Here is an 18,876-nt window from a genome sequence, read left to right as displayed (position 1 = left end):
CTGCTTTCTCCATCAATATTATCAGTCTATTAATATCCTTTTATACTTTAATTTTTTCAGTTTATTTTTTTCAGGTTACATTTTGATTAATATATTAAAAAAATGAAGTAAATGTTTCAGATTTTATTTTCTTTTCCTTGGGATATTTTTAAATATAAGCATTTTTCCTTGACAATTAAATACTTTGTTATATATATATATATATTAAAAAAATAAATATTTTTTCCCATTGGGAATTAGAATACTACGTTTATATATATATATATATATTAAAAAAATAATTTTTTTTTCTCCATTGGGAATTAGAATACTACGTTTCTCACACGGAAAGTGAACTAGGTGATTTGAATAAAAAGGAACAAAATAAATATGGCTTGTGTTAATATATTTGCAATTTAGAGGACATAAGGTGCGTTTGGTATTAAGGTTGGGTAAGCTACAACACTCAAGTGTTTGGTAAAGACTAGCTGCTGTAATTTAAAAAATGTGTTAATATGATTTTTCATTTGTATAATAGAAAACATATTATATTTTTAATAATTTTATCAAATTTATATTTATTATATTTTATTAATTTTTATTTTATAATTACAATATTTTTCATGGCAACTCTAAATTACAGTACCTTAATTTCAGAAAAATAAGACTTAATCTTAAATGGTGAAAGATGTAGGCACCATCTGTAATTGTTCTGAACTGAAAGGTCATAATAGAAACCTTACTTGAGGGGAGGGGGTGTGTGTGGGGGTGGAGGAATATATTCGGTCATAGCCTCCATAGCGCAAATACACGCACGACTAGACTTTTGGCGCTAACATCGCAATCTCAAAACACGAATGGGAGAAGAAGAACAACAACAAACACTGCAGCAGCAGCAGATATATTCAGATACTGAAGTTACAGAAGCTGCACAAGAGAACCAGCAAGAGTACACGTGGCCTTTAATTAGGTTCGATGTTCCTCCACACAGAACCTACCATTTCTATAACCAGTTCAGGACCTCTTCAATCCCTAACAATTTCCTCAAAGGCATCAAATGGTACATGTTTCTGCTTTTCCTCATTGCTTTCTTTAATTTGTATTATTTTATTAACTTTGCGTAATGAATTTATTTATTTATTTACTTGCTTACTTTTGGTAGGTCGCCGGATGGTTCAAGTTTCCTTACGAGTTCTGAAGACAAAACGCTTCGCATTTTCTCATTGTAAGCTTTTCTTTACTCTAGGTGCTTACAGTTTCATAAAAAATTCAGTACAGTTTTTGCTTTCAATGTTAATAAAATTGATAATTATTACTAAAATGATACTACGTAACAAATTGTATGTTTTGATGGTGTTATATTTGACTGAGTTATAATGGATAACTATTTTTTTTTTTTTTTTTGTAATTAGGCCAGAAAATGGAATCAGCTATGACGTTAATGCCTGTTCTTTGGCTAAAGATCAAGGTTAGTTTGTTCCTCAAAAACCTACCACGAATGGGACAACAGAGTACTTGAATATTACAGTCTCTTGATCTATATTTGAGAGAAATGAGAATCTTGTCTAATTGAAGCTGAAATTGTGCTAATTTCAGGCTGATATACTCTGTTGTGCTTAAGTTTGTTCAGCCTCACCTCTGGTGATATATTTTCAAGTTATAATTTTACTTATGGTGTTACTCTACTGCTTCAGATTCTTATGAGGCAAGCCTTGTTGTGACGGAAGGAGAGTCTGTTTATGACTTCTGTTGGTTCCCACACATGTCTGCTTCAGGTGGTTTAACTATATCCATGGAAGGACGATTTGCACAAATGTGCATCTGTGTGCCTTGTACATTGGGCTTTTGATTATGCTGGAAGTGATTTGAATCTGTTGATGAGATTTGTTGTAGTGGATATTAACATCAGAATTGGTTGGCATTTCAGATCCAACTAGTTGTGTGTTTGCTTCCACCACTCGTGACCACCCAATTCATCTTTGGGATGCTACTACTGGTCTGGTATTGATTTTTTTATTTCAACCTATTTGTATGCTTTCTATAAATGATATTTGTGGTTTTTTGCACTCTTTGTAAAGCTAGGCAATGACATTGTAGTACCTAAAGGCTACACTGGTTCTATCATTATGACGGCATTATAGTTCTCACCATTTGTATATGGTGAATGGTCATTTTCCAAGTCTTCACATGATTATCATGAATATTGTAGATTGCTTTGTTGCTATATTTATGATTGATGTGTTACTATACTTGGTCACGGGCTGACAGTTACGTTGCACATACCGGGCTTATGATGCTGTAGATGAAATCACTGCTGCCTTTTCAGTTGCATTCAATCCCACTGGTACTAAGTAAGTGAAAAATTCTGTTGAAAGGCCATAATTTTCTTGATAGCAACTATTCCATTTTTTTTTTAAATCATAAACTTTTTATGTTTTAGACCCTTACATAAGCAGCATGCAGAAGCCTGTTCTGTTTTAATCAATCTTTCAATATTTTAAAGATGAACTGTGATGAGATGCAACAATAACTATTGATTTCTTCAGTTGTAATGTCTGTGCTTTGTATTAACCTTGTGCTTAATTAGATTACTCATTAACATAAACATTGTTCCAAGGTCCTCATTAATTGACTATCCAATAAATTTACTGTTTAGCTGTATTCTTGTTTTGACTTGCAGGATATTTGCTGGATACAACAAATCTGTCCGAGTATTTGATGTACACCGCCCTGGTAGGGATTTCGAAAAGTATTCAACACTTAAAGGAAATAAAGAAGGCCAAGCAGGTAATATTCTGTGGTTATGTACCTAAGCTGGGTCATTGGACAAGTCTTAGTGGCTAAGTGTATTGTCCATATTTTATATATTATATACAGGTATAATGTCTGCAATTGCTTTCAGTCCAACCCATACCGGGATGCTTGCTATCGGTTCCTATAGCCAGACTTCAGCAATTTACAGGGAAGACAACATGGAACTCTTATATGTTTTACATGGTCAAGAAGGTGGGGTTACACATGTAAGTAAGCTTTCATCTGCATACACTTGATTCTGACTACCCTCTAATTAACAGTAATGAAAGATTTTTTTACTTTCCAGGTCCAGTTCTCAAGAGATGGAAATTATCTTTACACTGGAGGCCGAAAGGTATTACCCAAATTCATCATTTCTATGCAGGTTATGTAGAATCAGTGTAACAAGGAAAGATCTGCTCTTTTATTCCATTTTCCTAACTTTTGGTTTGGGTAGAAGGGATTCAAGTTGATCATAGGATTTTCTCTTAGATACACTTTCACTAGAATTATATGATAAATTCTCACTCTACATTCATGTCTTGAATCGCCTGTTGAAACTAGACTGATGAAAAATGTTTGAAGAATGAGAACTTTGGTTACTGATAAACAATGTAGGACGATAGATAATATGCTGCAATTAAGTAAATTCACAGTTGTGCCAAGGAAAGTTGGATGTTGTCTGGCAATGATCTTTAAAATGGGAAATTTATCTTATGTGATAGTTTCATTTAGTCCAGGACTGGTAGAATTTTCCATAGAAGGTTGAGTAACTTTACCTAGTTTTTCACATATGTTGTGATTACTCCAAATTTTAGTACATATAGCTGCAGTAAAACATGATCCTCCCCAACATTCAAAGCAATCATTGCCATTGATCTTTAAGGGTCTTATCTTTATTAGGGTGCACCCATGCTGCTCCCTTTGTTGGCATTTTCTTTCATGAGCTATTGGATAGCTTAATCCTGATGCCTTTTCTCTTAAACTAGGCACTTTAAATATGCTTAGGTATCGATTATATGGATTTTCTTCTATACTTGCAATTGACAATACTCTATATCTGAACTTTTTGAAGGATCCTTACATACTGTGCTGGGATCTGCGAAAAGCTGTTCAAGTTGTATATAAGTAAGTAGTTGTTCTTATTTTTTAAAAAGGATAGGTTATACAGAAGCAACTGAAGAATAGTCACAACTTTAAGAATATCTAAAAACTGAATTTTAAAACATAAGCAGTTAGAAATTCATTCGTTATTGCAACTGATATCCCTGGTTAGTAAAGCACCTCACTTGGACTTGTTTGTTTGACCAGTAGTTCTTTTAGGGCAGATGCCAAAAGCCATAAGATCTAATCCTGCTCACACAAAGGTTGGAATGCAGTTTGATTTAAATTTGAGGAAGGTGGGGTAGGGCGTATGAATACGTGAAACAATACAGAGCACCTCATCGTTTTCACTTTTACAATAGGAAAATTATATACTCATATATGCTTTTAGTTCTTTTCTTTCAAATGTGAATGAAGCACAACCACCCCTGTAAGGAGAAAGTGCATGTGAGGCGACTGACACTCCAAATGCTTTTTGCTGCGGTTTTAACCTCCCACCCAAAGAGCATCCTCAAGGATAACTGAAGCAACTTGCAATAGATTATAGAAGTTGTGCAAATGGAAGCACACAATACAATAGCAGATATAAATTGGACTTGGATGCATAAAGCATTAATGACAGTAAATCAAGATAATTTTATGTCCTTAACATAATCACTCTAAAATGATTTGGTATAATCTCTTAATATTTATCAAATGAGTAAGAAGGCATTGGCCCTTCACTTCCTTAGTGTGAATGCTTCTGTCTTCCATAAGTAGCTGACAGTTTCCCTTAGTGCAATTTTGATGTTATCAAAAAAGATGATATTTAAGCGCCCCCAAATTTTGTATGTATCTTCTAATTTTCATGTACCTTGGGATCAGGCTATACAGATCATCAGAACATACTAACCAGCGTATATTGTTTGATATTGAGCCCTCTGGCAGACATCTTGGGACAGGTGGTCAGGTATAAATTTTGCTTCTATTTATTTTCTGTGGTGGAGTAGAAGAGTAGCCCATATCAGGCTTTCAGGCTGTGTCAGCTATCAACAATGATTGATTGACTTTTTGTTTTACATCTCTATGTTCCAGGATGGTTTAGTTCATATATATGATCTACAAACCGGAAAGTGGATATCAGGCTTTCAGGCTGCAGCAGGTATTGGAACCTTATCATTTAATTTTAGGTTAATTCTCAGTTGCTTATGTCTTCATTTAATGATAGCTTAATTCTCAGTTGCTTATGTCTTCAATTTCTTCGATTGCTAATCTGTTTTCTTCCATTTTTACCACCTTGCAGATACTGTTAATGGTTTCTCATTTCATCCTTTTCTACCAATGGCTGCCTCTTCATCAGGACATCGAAGATTTCCTGTTGATGATTTTGAGGATTTGCATTTGAGTGGTATTGCCTTATGTCAGTCTTGATCGTGTTTTTTTTTTTTTTTTGGTCCAAAAGGTGACTTGGACAAAACAACATACACACAGACTAAACAACAATATTATATAGTGCTTTAGTTCTCATTTGATTGTATAGCGTATTCCATTCTATATACATCTCCCTTCCTCTCTACAAGGACTCGGTGGTGCCTTAGGTTTTACATATATGAAAGCATTAAATAATAGGATTGAGATAGTATTTTTGAAACAGTCAAAATTGATGAAATAGCCTAGTATGACTTACGGAAGTTTCAAGTTCATACTTTGGTGATTTGCAGAACCGGGTTGGTGAAAAGCTGCATATCTTGTTATTGAATTGCAGAAATTCTGTCCTAGAATCACGGAATTTAAAATATGTTCATTGCGTTAAACACCTGTTTTATATGATGTCCATAACTGATTGTTTTTTGCATCGGTAGATTATCTGATCAATATTTTCTTCTATATTGTGTAGGTGATGAAAATTGTGTGTCTGTATGGAGTTTCTTGTATGCTTCAATGATGGAGAATGCTGATGGCATCAATGGGTGTGAGTTCAACTGTCAATCTGAACATGAAAATCTCAACCAGGATTCTTGAGTCAATCACAACATGTACAATGAAGTAGACATTCTTTGCATGATTTTTTCTTATTAATTGAGCTTCATTTTTAACCTTATTGTTCTGCACTTTGTATATTGTCTCGTTTTATCAGTTGCCAACCGTCCATTGAGCTGAAATTAAATAGAAATTGTAAATCCGGTATCTAGTTAATTCTATTTGGAGGCTTGAACCTCCAGTGTTCGTTATAATGGTCTTGTTCTGTCCTGAATAGATTATTTTGGGTTTTGGACTGAAACTAAAACCGAATGGCTGAAACAACATTCATCGGCTGTCAAAGCAAACAATATATGCAGTCACGGAAGGACAAGTTAAAAATAAAATTTAGCGGGAATATGAATGAGTTACATTAGCCATTCTCTCTGCCGTTTTGGACAGTTAGTAAGGGAATCAATTTTGAATCAATTTTAAAGTGCATTCTTTCCACTTCGCTGATTTCCCTCTAAAAATCCTGAATTAGTTGCAAGCTTTTAAATTCGTAAATTAAATTCACTCGTCCAACACTTTTCATTTGAAACAAAATCTGAACAGATAAATGGGAAAAGAAAGAGTGTTTAAAATGTTACTTAGAGTGAAACAAACTTAAAGGTACGAATTGACTTAACATTATAATTAAGGTTATGACTATTTTAGAACTGTTGGAAGATAGAGTATAAATTACAGCCACACGTGTAAAGTAATAAATAGTAAAAAACTCATTATAATTTTGATCATGCGGTCAAGATCAAGAAAATGTGTTCCACCTTAAAGCGGTTTCAACATAAACGCTACCTCAACCCTCCTTACACTTCTACTCAAACGCTTCATTATTTGTTTTAGAAAGGCTTGAAATTAATCCAAGCCAGATTAAACCTGGATAATAAACAACAAATTAACACCAAAAATAAAAATAAATAAATAAACCATTAAAACCCTAAAGCCTCCTCTCTTAATCGCATGGATACTCATAGAAGCAAGCACTGTTACTATCATCCCAAGAGAGAATCAAGATTGTGAAAATTAAACCAATTGCGAATCTTCCATATTACGTTCTTGATTATATTTTCTCTTTCTTGCCCATGAAAGCAATTGCACAACTGGGAATTTTGTCATCGAGATTCCAAAATTCTTGGACGCTCCGTACGAAACTGCATGTCGATCAAGATTTTGCCAGGCGCGGCAGCCAAACGATTTCAAAATAGTTATTAATGATATTATCAAACGCCATGCAGCTCCAGTCATTCAAAGTTTTCGATTGTATTTTGATCCAACTGGAGTAGGAGATGCTGTCGAAAAATGGATCGAAAACTTAACTACAAAAGGAGTTGAATAGCTTAATTTGGATTTTGTTCAAGCCAGTAACCCATTTGAGCTTTCTTCACATCTTCTTAGCATTGAATCCTAAAGCTATGTTACTGTACATTTCATCTTCCAGCAAAGCTTCAAGGTTTGAATCTCTTGAACACTCTCGTTCTTAAATACTTGACATTACATCAGCAGCTATAGAAACAGTACTGTTTAACAATTACTTGCTTCTTGAGTCTATGGACATAACTAAATGTCGTGCAATGACCCATTTGAAGATTTATGCTCAAAATCGAAACAAGTTCTAGGGCTTTAAGAGTGGAAGACTGCGCTTTCATTTCTCGGATAAGTACCGATGCTCCGACTCTTCGATTATTTCATTACTGTGGACACACAGTTTTCTGCAAACTCGTGCATGTTTTTGCAACTTAATGGTGTGATTCTTAATTTCTTATCTTTTAGAATCATTCGAAGGGAAAATCCTGTACGGGTCTATGAACTCTTTAATGTCAATTTTTTCATTACTTAATCCTATTATGTTTTTTTCATTTAACTTATATATTTTCTCATTTAATTTTAATTTAATAAATAATTTAATTAAAAATAAAACGGATCCCAATAATTTCTTAATTTAATTTAATTTAATTTCTATATTTTTTTAATTAATCCAATTATGTTTTTTCATTTAACTTATGGAGGCTGTTACCTTACAACTATTATTTTTGGAGAGCAGCTCAAAATCTATTGCCAACAGCTGAGAATTTATGGAAGAAAAAAGTGAAACATGACCCATGGTATCGGAGATGTGGTTGTAAAGGAGAAAATATTTTTGATGGAGTGCAGAGCATCACAAAAGGTGTGGAAACTTACAAAATTTAAAGAAAATGTGAAACACCTTGCCAATCAAGACATGTTGAGCTTGTTACATGTATTGACAAATACAAGAAATATCATAGATTTGGAATTAATGGTGGCAATATGCTGGACAATTTGGCACTTCAAGAATCTCTTTATTTTTCTTCTTCTACATTTCTCGAGGTATACGTGCAATTCAATTTTACCTTAAATATTCTATATTGCAACTGACATACATTAAAATGTTGGCACGGGTTATGTTAACTTGTGTTTTAAGGTAACATATTAAAATTTTGACAGTATCTCTAATGCATCGAGTTCTGAAAAAAGTGTCAACGCATTCTTTTAGACTTTATGCACGTACTAATCAAAGCTTTTTCGTAGATACAGCATCTGTAACATACACACCCAAAGCAAATAGCACACGTGTCCTGACTTACAGAGAGAAAGCAATGCAAATGCAAGGTTAGGGGGTTGGCTGACGCAGCATCTCTAAGGTACAGATGCTGTAACTTAGCCAGCTCCTTTAAGCAGACAGCTTTCCTTCACTTGGTGGGTGTGTGAGTATTTCTAAAGGGCTTAATGCTAATTGCAGCTGAACGAATTTGCTTTTGCAAGTAGACACTGTTGGGAATCACATCACTAAGAACTTCTAGAAAAGCAATTACGCCAACACACTGTAATTACCCTTAAGTTGATCAAATTAACAGGTTTCAAGTTCCAGAAGCATGAACTTGAGTTGGTGAAATATCTTCTACAAAAAGCAAAATTCTTGGACACTTTTAGTTCTAGTCACTCCAAACAATAATGGCCCTCTAAATGATTATAACGCTGATGTTTAACGTTACGACCGGATCTTTTATTCCTTGAAAGCTTCTGCGAATGCCCAAATCAAATTGTTTGACTATCTCGATGACAAGAGTAGCATCCTAAGATTATTTGGTTCTGATGAAAATCATTTTAAGCTTGTGGATTCAGTACTGAAACCTCTTAAAGCATTCTCCACATGATCTAGAAAAAGACGAGTTGCACAAATATCATCATATTAAAGAATGTTCACAGGGATGTACATACGTTCGGTTTTGGATCACATGCCATGTTGCACCATTCATTGGGGACAAAGGGATGAAATTTATTAAACTATTTATGATAAAGTTTATTTCCTTGGATAGATGTCATTAAATTCAGACGTGATACATTTCTCCTTCACTGAGTTGTCGATTTGTGTCTCCTTAATTAAACTCTCTTCTTTCGTCATCTAGCTTTCAGTTAATTGTAATTAGACATACTTTACAAGCTATTTAATCTGAGAGAAGTATTCTGTTTAACTTGAACATGACATTTATGGCCCACCGCCCACATGGGACAACAAAGTATGCAATAATAATTAGTTGTTCTATTTTGAAGATTACCACTTAATTCATGGCATTAGACAAGCCAGTAATAATAAATTTGTATTAATTTAACAATTATCATCAACAAGATTACCGGTGCCCACTGCCCAGTCACCCTAAATCCATTGGATTCCACATTTGTATGTATAAATATATTTGTTCTTTAAGACTGACATTGATCTCAACTAGCAAGTCTTAATAGTAATTAATTCAATTCAACTAATAATTACTTTTAAATATTCAAAGGATTCCTTACTCTTACGTGATTCTATCTTCTTGAAGATTACAGGATTGAAATTGACCCAAACAAGATAGGATAATCATCAATTAAGTATGGAAGATAAATGCTGCAATTTGAAAATAATATTTTCAATACAGTGACCATCAATAATGTAACTATGAGATAAAACAATTTCACAAATCATGTTACCACCTTTTAAACAATTTAATGCAATGTGCCAATACAAGATCCAAGATTTACCTAACAATTATAACCTCTTCAATTTTTTTTATTTTTTTGTACGATCAATGATGGATTATATAATTTCTAGACTTGTATGAAGGTAATTGCTTGCAAGTTCAAACCTTCTAAGTTGTTCAACTACAAAATAAAGAAAAAAAAATTAAATTAAAATTAAAGACAAGAATGTGAAACAACGAAGTCAAATAAAACACGCAAAAAGGAAATTAATTTATTTATTAAAAATTTTTGCCGTGGTGTTGACGTGTTGTTGACCAGTGAATGGATTGACATCGTGTAAAAACCATCAAAGCGTCCAACATCAACAACAAGGAAAATACCACTAACAGCCGTCAGCCGTCTATTTAGAATCTTCGGTCAAACGATGCATGGGCCGGCATTAGATCAACGCCTCTCCTTCTCCTGCGTGTTGTTCACTCCCAAATACCAGTGACTCGTGAAAGTCACCGCACCGTCACTCTAGCACCTCAGCCACGCGCTAAAAAAGGAAGACGTGTTCAGGAAGCAGACGGGCAAAAGCCGACTTGACCGACCATCACCATATCATCACCACTGTGCAACCCACAAGTTGCTTCCTACTCGTCTCATTTACCGCCACGTGTTCATTCAAACGGCTAGTTTTGCTCCCACTAATTTAACCGCCATCAGATAAACAATTAAATAAAACACACGAGTGGATGAAACAAAGCTCTTTTCTAAGAGATTTCCAGTAATTTCTCGCGTTATCAGCGTGGATATTTATTATTATTTTTCTCTTTTTTTTTTACTGCTTTTTTTTCTTTTTAAATAATTTTTTTTTTTCACAATATATATAAAAAAGAGATTAGAGATGTTTCACATTTTAAAGAACTCTGTAGTTGAAAGTCGGTTCTTGTTTCCATTTAGGCCATAAACAGAAACAGCAGCAGTAACAGTTACCTCAAATTTAGGATTCACAATCCAATTCAAAAGTTTTGTCATATCTCATCTTACCATATATCTGTTTTTCAAAACTGTGTCTTTGATCCCTTGAAACAATCAATATTTTTTTTCACTTTCCGGGGAAGCAGAGTGTTAACAACTAAAAGAAGTATGGCACTGGGGCAAAACTGCAGTTCATTGAAATCAAGGCGAGGTGTTGCCGGTACTGGAGAGGGATTAGGGTTGGGGTTTGTGAGGTACACTCGAGGGTTGGGGAGGAAGAGGATTTTGATTGCGAATGGTGAGGAAACGTCGTCGTTTGATTCAGCAACCAAGTCTTCGTCGTTGAAGAGGCAATGCAGTGAGAAAATGATTGATTTTAACTGTGATGAAAAGTCACGACTTGAAGCCTTGCCTCAAGATATCCTTGTAAGTATAAAAATGCAAGCTTTTTGGATTTGCATTAAAGCATATTTAGTAACTTTTCTGGTTTATTAATCACAGTTTCGGTTTTTATATTTGCAGATTAGGATTCTTTGCGGTGTTAATCACGAAGATTTGAAGCAGCTTTTTCATGTATCTAGGCCAATCAGAGAAGCTGTAAGTATAATGATTAACAATTTTTCTTTTTTAGGGATTTAAAGCTTTTGTTTTGATGGCTGATCGATTCTGATTTGTGATTAACAGACTCTGATTGCAAAGCAATGGCACTTCGCGTACAATACACCAAGAAAGACTCGGGTGTTTAAAACATCGATTGATTATGAGGATCCAATCGAGAATGCTGAAGTCGAAGCACCCAATGCTCCGAGGCAAATGCGTGCTTACAAGTCACGGCTGACTAGCCAAAAGCTTGCTGATATTTCAGTGGCTTTATTTGCTTCACCGAAGAAAAATCTTTTCATGGAAGAAGAAGAAGAAGAATAATAATAATAATAGTTTTCTCTTTATGGAGTTCTTTGTTGTATATAGATTGGATTTGTTGTTGTAGATTTAGATGCATAGTTTGGCAAATGATTACGGATCTGTTGTACATGGGGAGAATCTTTACAGGCCAAGTTTCTTCAAAGCTTGGATTGAAGATTGGGTTTGGCTTGTTTTGTATTTTTTAGTGTACATTAGAGGTTTTTACTTTTAAGGGCAATACCGGCCCTCTGAGATTTGATAAATTGAGATGATTTTTAGCAGTGCACAGTTGAATTTACTCCATAATAATATAATATAATTGTTCCTCGTTTACTTCTTGGAAATGTTTCTTTGTTTGTTTATTTGCTGAATTGCTTGAAGGGAACAAGTGACTTGTTTGGCAGTTGAAGAAGAGAATGTATTGTTTGTGTGCCTGGTGGTGATGACGACTTATTATTTCTGAAGCAATTGTGGCGTGACTATCGCAATAACAAATGGGATCATTGAAGGGATTGAGAAAATTTAGCTGGCATTACAATGGGGGAATGTTTGGAAAGTTAGTTTAATTGAGCTGCGGGGTGAGGAAACTGAATCCAAGTAAGGTCCCAATTAGGAACAGCTATTAATGAGCTGCGTTGTGTCTTTGATTGCAAATGTGCCAGGCTTTCCCGTTTCTGTTAGCTATGGGAAGTGGTTGTGAGTTGTAACACCAGCTGTGCACAAGATTAGCCTTAATTTCAGCTTGTTAAAAAGTGCTTTTAAGATTGTGTACCCTCGAAAGGAAAGCTCTCATGGATTTTCCATATATATATTCTAGGCAAATCTTTGTTAAAATGATTATATATTTTCAGTTTCCGGTTATTCTCATTGATTGAATTCATGGTTGGCAGTTACAGTGAGCAGTGTGTTGATTGAGATTTGATTGTGTGGGGAATTTTAATAATTATAAATTAGAAGCGACTAATTTTGACATTTCCATTACAAAACGGGATGAATAATTTCTTTCAAGAGAAAAACTATTTAAGTGATGGGAATTACATGGGATATCATTATGAATGTGTTACATGATTTTAAGTCTTCTTTTATCTTAATTTTTAAATAGCTTCAAAATCTAGGAATCTTCTTATCTTTTTTTTTTTTAAAAAAAAAAAAACTTCGTTTCCCACCTCAAATAAGAGATTTAAAAAAATTATAAACTAATCAATTCTCAGCAATCATATAATATCTTTGATCATCCATTGAAAAATAAAAATATTTTGTTCTTGAATATTTTAACAGAAAATGATATTTCATTAAACAAATATTTCACTTAAGATAATGATTTTATTATTCAAATGGTTCATCAATCATCATCGAGGTCTTTTAATTTTAATCCAAGAGTAAGGATATATGCGCCTTGGGCCACCTCTTGACACTTGTAGGTAGTGCTAAAAGAATATTTAGGTGTGCTTTTAGTAATCAATTATCGCAGACCTGGGCCTATAGAGCATTAGACTAGCCCAGCTCAGTTCTGGAGTCGGCGTAAATTAAATGTTAACAAACTCACTTTATTTCCAAATAAAAAAATATTTGCCTGGCTAACTGGAATTCGCGCTCTCATTTTGTAGCTGAAATTCACTCAAGACGATACAATGGCGACTGCAAAACGCGAGTTTGAGCTCCCAGATGGAGACAAACCCGAGTCAGTGGTGAAGCAGGCAAAAGTCGATGATCCGGTTTCGGATTCCTCAGCCTCAGGACCCCATTCACAGAAGCAGCGCGTGGTGCTCAATCCTGCTGACTGCGGCTTAGGTATCTTTCGTTTCTAAATTCTATAAATCCACTAATAATTAAGAAACATTGCTTAAAGCTAATAATTGTTTGTAATAGTTGTGCAATTGAGCGTATAGCAAGTGTGTCAGACATTGATGATGTGTAAAAGCTTTGATTATAATGGGATTCATAGTTGTGCAATTGAGTGTTATGTGCTGAGAAATTGCAAGTACAAGACAGGAAATAAATATTTAAACTTGTGAATGTCAGGTAAAAATAGAATCAAAATGGAATCTTGTTCATGCCTTTCTTTGATCGTCTCCCCTGTTTTTTCTTAGTGTGCATATGCATGTCATTTGTGTGTATGGATCTTGCAATCCGTTGTTTTAGTTGAACAAAAAGGGTTGAAAGTATTGGTTTACATGTCACAACTTTGGTGCGGATATCCTTATCCTCTTATGGTTGCATACATTGCTGATAACTTGTTTTTCCAGATTTTGACATTGAAGACAATGGTCTGAAAGGTTCTGGACTTCATCAAGAGGGATTCGCATATTGTTGGTCTGGTGCTCGTGCCAATGTTGGAATCAATGGAGGCAAGTATTGTTTTGGCTGCAAGATCGTTTCAACCCAGCCAGTTGACATGGAAGGCACTCCCCCTGACCAGCAGCATGTTTGCCGTGTTGGCACCTCGAGAGGGGATGATCCAGTGGGAAAACTAGGAGAAACCGAACAGAGCTTTGGGTTTGGGGGCACAGGAAAATTTTCTCATGGTGGGAATTTTTTAAATTTTGGAGAAAAATTTGGAGTTGGAGATACAATAATATGTGCTATAGATCTTGAAAGTAAGCCAATGGCTACAATAGGACTTGCCAAGAATGGGAAATGGTTGGGAACTGCAAAGCAATTTGATGCAGGTTCCAATGGTCTTGGAGTGGTGGATTCAGCAGTGAAGGAACGGCAATGTGAATCAGCTGTGTTTCCTCATATTCTATTGAAAAATGTTGTGGTTGTCATGCAGTTTAGTGTTGAACAGGGACTAATTCCCGTAGAAGGCTATAAGTCTTGGGTTGCAGCTCTTGATGATGGCAATTCAGTATTGGGGCCTACTTTTTGTAACATGAAGGACTGTGAAGTAATGATGATGGTGGGTTTACCTGCTTCAGGGAAGACTACTTGGGCAGAGAAATGGGTGAAAGACCATCCTGAGAAGTGTTATATATTGCTTGGCACAAATCTGATCCTTGAGCAGATGAAGGTTTTTGTTTTCTCCAGCCCATTTTAACAATTTTGTTTGGATTTTAAAATGGTGCTCTTCACTGTGTGTAATTCTCCTTTACAGAAGCAATATTATTTTACAGGTTCCTGGGCTCCTGCGAAAGCATAATTATAGTGAAAGATTCCAGTGCCTTATGGGTCGTGCTAATGCGATATTTGATGTCCTATTATCTAGGGCGTCGAGGACACCTCGCAATTTTATTATTGATCAAACAAATGTTTTCAAAAGTGCACGCAAACGTAAATTGAGGCTGTTTGTAAACTTTCGCAAGGTAGTTGCACACTGTTGTCTTTGTCTATGAGAGACTTATACGCTCTAAAACCATTCTGAAGTGTCATTAATTTATCATTAGATGATTTGTCTCAAAATCAGATTGCTGTTGTAGTATTTCCAAAACCTGAAGACCTAAAGATTCGGTCTGTCAAAAGATTTAAAGAAATGGGAAAGGAGGTACCAGCTGATGCAGTGAACAATATGTTAGGTTTTCCTCTACATCAACTTTCATTTAAATTTGTTATCTGGTTTTTGTTTTTACAAATTGCTTTAGACTTCTCATGCTCATAATCTATGGTGCTCTCATGGCTTTTGTTATCTATGTGGCAGCAAATTATGTTTTGCCTGTGAATAAGGATACTCCTGGTTCAGATGAACTTTTTGATCAGGTAATTCTTCAGGAACTCATACCTCATTACAGGCCTTATTGGTCAAAATATCTAATGCTTTGGACTCCTTTATAAGGTTATGTTTGTTGAGCTTGGCAGAGAAGAGGCTCAGCGGCATTTGGATGAGATGAAGGGTACTCTTGGTTCTGTTTCTAATCCAAATTTACAGGCCAATTATGCACCTTATTCTCACAAAAATTTTGTCAAGTCATTATGCACACCTCCGCTGAATAACCAGGAACCTTTATCAGGTTTTGCATCTAGTCTTATGTGAGTTTGAAATGAGATAGCGTTCGCTTATGTCTTTGATTTGATCCTATGTTTCCTCTTGATCCAGTTGGTGGACTTTCCCCACAAGTGAACTGCGCTGGACATTGGCAAAGCACTTATCTACCTCCCCAACAAGTGAACTATGGCTATCAAATGCCTAACCGAGTGAGTCTTGCCTGTTTTATCCTGGATTTGTATATTTATCGACATCCACAATTTATCATTGTTTCTGCAAAAGTTGCTGTCAGCTCTTGTATGGTTCTTGTCTTTTTGCATTTGTTTAAATTTCTTTTTACCTATTGGGGAAATAATAAGCTGGTGATCAGTAGTTGACTGGTAAAAATATGCAGGTGAACGCAGCGTATCAGGCATCTGGATCTTATTCACAGGCATATCAAGGGTATCAAAATTCTCTGATACCTAGAGCTTCCGCTCCTTCTGGAACTTATTTAAGTAATGAAACAGATTCTGTACCTGTAGACAACAGTCATTACTGTGAGAGTTATGGTCCCTCAACTGGAGGTAGAATTAACCCTTATCAAGGCTATGGAGTTGTTGAACCTTACGGTAGACCTGTTCCTCTCACTGATCCTCATAGGACTGGTATGGTTGAACCATCTCCAACGGGAAGTGCCAGGACTTCGTTCACACACAATGCTTCTGCTGGACAATTTAGGCCAGCTAGAGGTCCGCAAAATGACCTTCAGGCTCCAAGAGCACCCATGCTTCCTCCAAGTCCTCTTCCTTTCACACATGGTAGGTACTCTGACTCATTAGCTCATGGATACGTGTATCTGTAACAGCATAATTTCAAATATTGAAGTTGGTGGCTTCCTAATGTTAGATCTTCTACTTACCTATTTCCACTAAATAGAGGTAATGGTTAGTTGCATTAAATTTGACACTCTGTTGATATGTCCACCAGTAGCTGAGAAGATTCTTTAGATGTATTTATCATGTACGGCCTGCTGCTGGCAGTGACAGCATGGTTGTGCACCACTGCTGTGTTGAAATCAATTTATCGTTTTAATTAATAAGACATCCCTTTTTAAAATTGTTGTTCAGAGAGGCAAATATTGATGTTTATTATATAATCAACTGATTGTGTGTGCACTCCGTTGTTCTACAATTCAGGTTTGCCTTATCAGACTCCAATGGCGAGACCTTCACATGAGAATTTTCCTACCTATATGCAGCATCCTGGAAGAAATGCCACCCCTTATACCAGGTACCACTGATTGTTCAATCTCTATAAATGAAGTTCTGATTTCATCCATGTGGGAGTGGTAAAAGTGGACTTGATGAAATCAGAACTAAGGTTTTTATGAACTGCTTTCATGACCACAACTGAAGGCATATTCAGGTTAAATTATCTATTGCTAATATGATCTTCCACTGACGAAAATGAAAATTAACATGATCTTCTCCTCCTCCTCCCTCTTTTTTTTTTTTGTTTGTTTTTGGGGGCGGGGGAGGGTAATAGAGAACTTTGATGTAACATCAGAAAGAGAAATGAAAAAAGGAAGAGTGGTTTGTAATTGGTATTCTTGTCAATTTTCCTTTCTTGCTGTGTTGATTTTTACGTTTGGATCATCTCATGCTATTTCTCTTGTATATGAATTAAATTGGAATAATTGTTTGCATTTAGTAAACTCTGTCACAAATCTTGATGTGTAGCAGTACCATCCTCGTCCGCAAATTCTGCTGCTACTAGACTTCGAGTCGATCGTGAGGGCCCGACCCAATTGTCTGGGTGGCGGTTTGATAACGTAATTACTAATTAGGTTTGCCCAGCCACGTGATGAGCAACAGAAAGTTTCCCTTTACCAATCAACACGTCGTGGCTTTCAGTTTGATCCCCACCAACATCTCCCACCTTCTCTGTTTCTCTAGCATGATATATAAAGTGAATTTTAGGTCAGACATTGAATGGACGGTCCAGATTGGTTGTCCGCCACAACTATATAAATAACGCCGATCATCCACCCAATCTTTATAGCGCGCATCGTTTCCCGCCATCAAACAGCTGATGCGTCCATTTCAATTAATTCTGCATTACGGTGCAAATGTATTTAGAATAAACAAGAGAATTCGATCGAACAGAAAGCTAGTAAACAGTGCAATGCATGCATGCATGATGAAGTGCCGCTACCACTAGGAATGTGTGAGTGTGAGTTCAGAGTATTCATCCAAACCACCCTTTGATAGTTTTGACTATTCTCACTTTTTTGTGAAATTCGACAAGTCCTATCGTTTTATCTTATCAAGATTGAAAAATTCTGCTTTAACCCATACGTATGCATGTATATAATTTAAAAGATCTGAAAAGGACAAGAGAGAGCTCAATATACATATCAAGAACCTCTCGTTAAAGTCCAATGTTCGTTCACATATATTCAATCATACCTCTGCACTAATTTCTTGGAAATGAAGCAAACAAGCAATGGTGGGCCCGAAAAAATTTAAAATTCTATAATTGGGGAGAGAGAAGAAGGAAGCTAGCTTTTGTTTGTAATTTGCTTCCTTGCTAAAATCACTGGTCGCTCAGTATCATCATACCAAACTCGGAGGAGGAGGAAGTTAACGAATCGAAAAGCAAGTGCTTTGCATTTTTATTTACTCGTTTTCAACTGAACTTTTGAAGAGAATGCTTCTGATGGGACACTGTTTTCATACAGAGCACGTGCATGGGGAAGCAAAAGAGGAGATGAATGCTACGTATCACATCCCTGTTTAATATGCTGCTTGTTGGTCCAACTAGCTAATTTGTTGTGCTTATTTTAATTGTTGTGGGCAACTAGGCGTGCGGCACCGCTTTTATGAACTACCCATTAATTGTATCCAGGAGCAATAAGTCCCGTACATTTTCTTTCTCTTGGCTTCGATCAATTTGAAAATGATTTCTAAAATTAAATAAAAAGAGAAATGGGTTTCTTTTTAGTTATATATAGACCTTTTAAAAATTGTATCTAATGATTTCAAGTCGTGTCGGTGACAATCAGTGAAGTTTTTATGAAGGCTTGTATGAAGCATATGAACCATAAATATAAAGATAAGTCATGAGACATTTTGCATTGAGAACTTGATCTTGAATGGCCCATGTACCCTCCAGTGCTGCTGCTTTCTTTGCAACGTTCGAAATTTTATTCACTCATTCCGCTTGTTGACCGAGTTAATGTCACCAAAAAAAAGAAA

The 18,876-nt window shown here is 35.7% G+C and overlaps 3 protein-coding genes across 5 annotated transcripts; all 3 read left to right on the top strand.

Annotated features, from left to right (window-relative positions):
- The first annotated feature begins 702 nt into the window (after positions 1-702).
- LOC18052169 (telomerase Cajal body protein 1) lies at positions 703-6,056 on the top strand. Its single transcript, XM_006449151.2, has 14 exons — positions 703-1,039; positions 1,142-1,204; positions 1,392-1,447; positions 1,674-1,754; positions 1,907-1,980; positions 2,248-2,330; positions 2,660-2,766; positions 2,857-2,999; positions 3,080-3,127; positions 3,848-3,900; positions 4,741-4,825; positions 4,951-5,017; positions 5,159-5,263; positions 5,753-6,056. Exons 1-14 carry the CDS (start codon positions 837-839, stop codon positions 5,875-5,877), a joined length of 1,293 nt encoding a protein of 430 aa, XP_006449214.1. The 5' UTR covers positions 703-836; the 3' UTR covers positions 5,878-6,056.
- A 4,625-nt stretch (positions 6,057-10,681) lies between these two features.
- LOC18052168 (F-box protein At1g61340) lies at positions 10,682-12,054 on the top strand. The gene is made up of 3 exons (XM_006449149.2): positions 10,682-11,241; positions 11,338-11,412; positions 11,500-12,054. The coding sequence occupies exons 1-3, from the start codon at positions 10,984-10,986 to the stop codon at positions 11,737-11,739; spliced, it is 573 nt and encodes a 190-aa protein (XP_006449212.1). The 5' UTR covers positions 10,682-10,983; the 3' UTR covers positions 11,740-12,054.
- A 1,243-nt stretch (positions 12,055-13,297) lies between these two features.
- On the top strand, positions 13,298-17,892 carry LOC18052167 (heterogeneous nuclear ribonucleoprotein U-like protein 1). 3 transcript variants are annotated; one of them, XM_024191570.1, is made up of 10 exons: positions 13,298-13,509; positions 13,965-14,728; positions 14,832-15,020; positions 15,122-15,230; positions 15,353-15,411; positions 15,488-15,662; positions 15,749-15,846; positions 16,032-16,437; positions 16,816-16,909; positions 17,362-17,892. In XM_024191570.1, the coding sequence occupies exons 1-10, from the start codon at positions 13,350-13,352 to the stop codon at positions 17,393-17,395; spliced, it is 2,088 nt and encodes a 695-aa protein (XP_024047338.1). In that variant the 5' UTR covers positions 13,298-13,349; the 3' UTR covers positions 17,396-17,892. The 3 variants fall into 3 exon arrangements, with proteins under 3 accessions (XP_024047338.1, XP_006449211.2, XP_024047339.1); XM_006449148.2 differs by having other exon boundaries at positions 17,359-17,892; XM_024191571.1 differs by having other exon boundaries at positions 17,330-17,366.
- The last annotated feature ends 984 nt before the right edge of the window (positions 17,893-18,876 follow it).

This window comes from Citrus clementina, unplaced genomic scaffold (genome assembly GCF_000493195.1).
Source record: "Citrus clementina cultivar Clemenules unplaced genomic scaffold, Citrus_clementina_v1.0 scaffold_2, whole genome shotgun sequence".
Taxonomy (NCBI): domain Eukaryota; kingdom Viridiplantae; phylum Streptophyta; class Magnoliopsida; order Sapindales; family Rutaceae; genus Citrus; species Citrus x clementina.
The sequence above is the reverse complement of the archived record's forward strand: the minus strand, read 5'-3'. Positions and strand labels throughout refer to the sequence as shown.

What these genes read in the sequence shown, in the direction of transcription:
- LOC18052169 (XM_006449151.2), top strand. Translation starts at nt 837, where the DNA reads ATGGGAGAAGAAGAACAACAACAAACACTGCAGCAGCAGCAGATATAT. An exon ending in CCCACACATGTCTGCTTCAG is followed by an intron (nt 1,755 to 1,906) that starts GTGGTTTAACTA and finishes TTGGCATTTCAG; the next exon opens with ATCCAACTAGTTGTGTGTTT. An exon ending in AAATAAAGAAGGCCAAGCAG is followed by an intron (nt 2,767 to 2,856) that starts GTAATATTCTGT and finishes TATTATATACAG; the next exon opens with GTATAATGTCTGCAATTGCT.
- LOC18052168 (XM_006449149.2), top strand. Translation starts at nt 10,984, where the DNA reads ATGGCACTGGGGCAAAACTGCAGTTCATTGAAATCAAGGCGAGGTGTT. An exon ending in CCTTGCCTCAAGATATCCTT is followed by an intron (nt 11,242 to 11,337) that starts GTAAGTATAAAA and finishes TTATATTTGCAG; the next exon opens with ATTAGGATTCTTTGCGGTGT. An exon ending in CTAGGCCAATCAGAGAAGCT is followed by an intron (nt 11,413 to 11,499) that starts GTAAGTATAATG and finishes TGTGATTAACAG; the next exon opens with ACTCTGATTGCAAAGCAATG.
- LOC18052167 (XM_006449148.2), top strand. Translation starts at nt 13,350, where the DNA reads ATGGCGACTGCAAAACGCGAGTTTGAGCTCCCAGATGGAGACAAACCC. An exon ending in TGTTTGTAAACTTTCGCAAG is followed by an intron (nt 15,021 to 15,121) that starts GTAGTTGCACAC and finishes TCTCAAAATCAG; the next exon opens with ATTGCTGTTGTAGTATTTCC. An exon ending in TAACCAGGAACCTTTATCAG is followed by an intron (nt 15,663 to 15,748) that starts GTTTTGCATCTA and finishes CTCTTGATCCAG; the next exon opens with TTGGTGGACTTTCCCCACAA.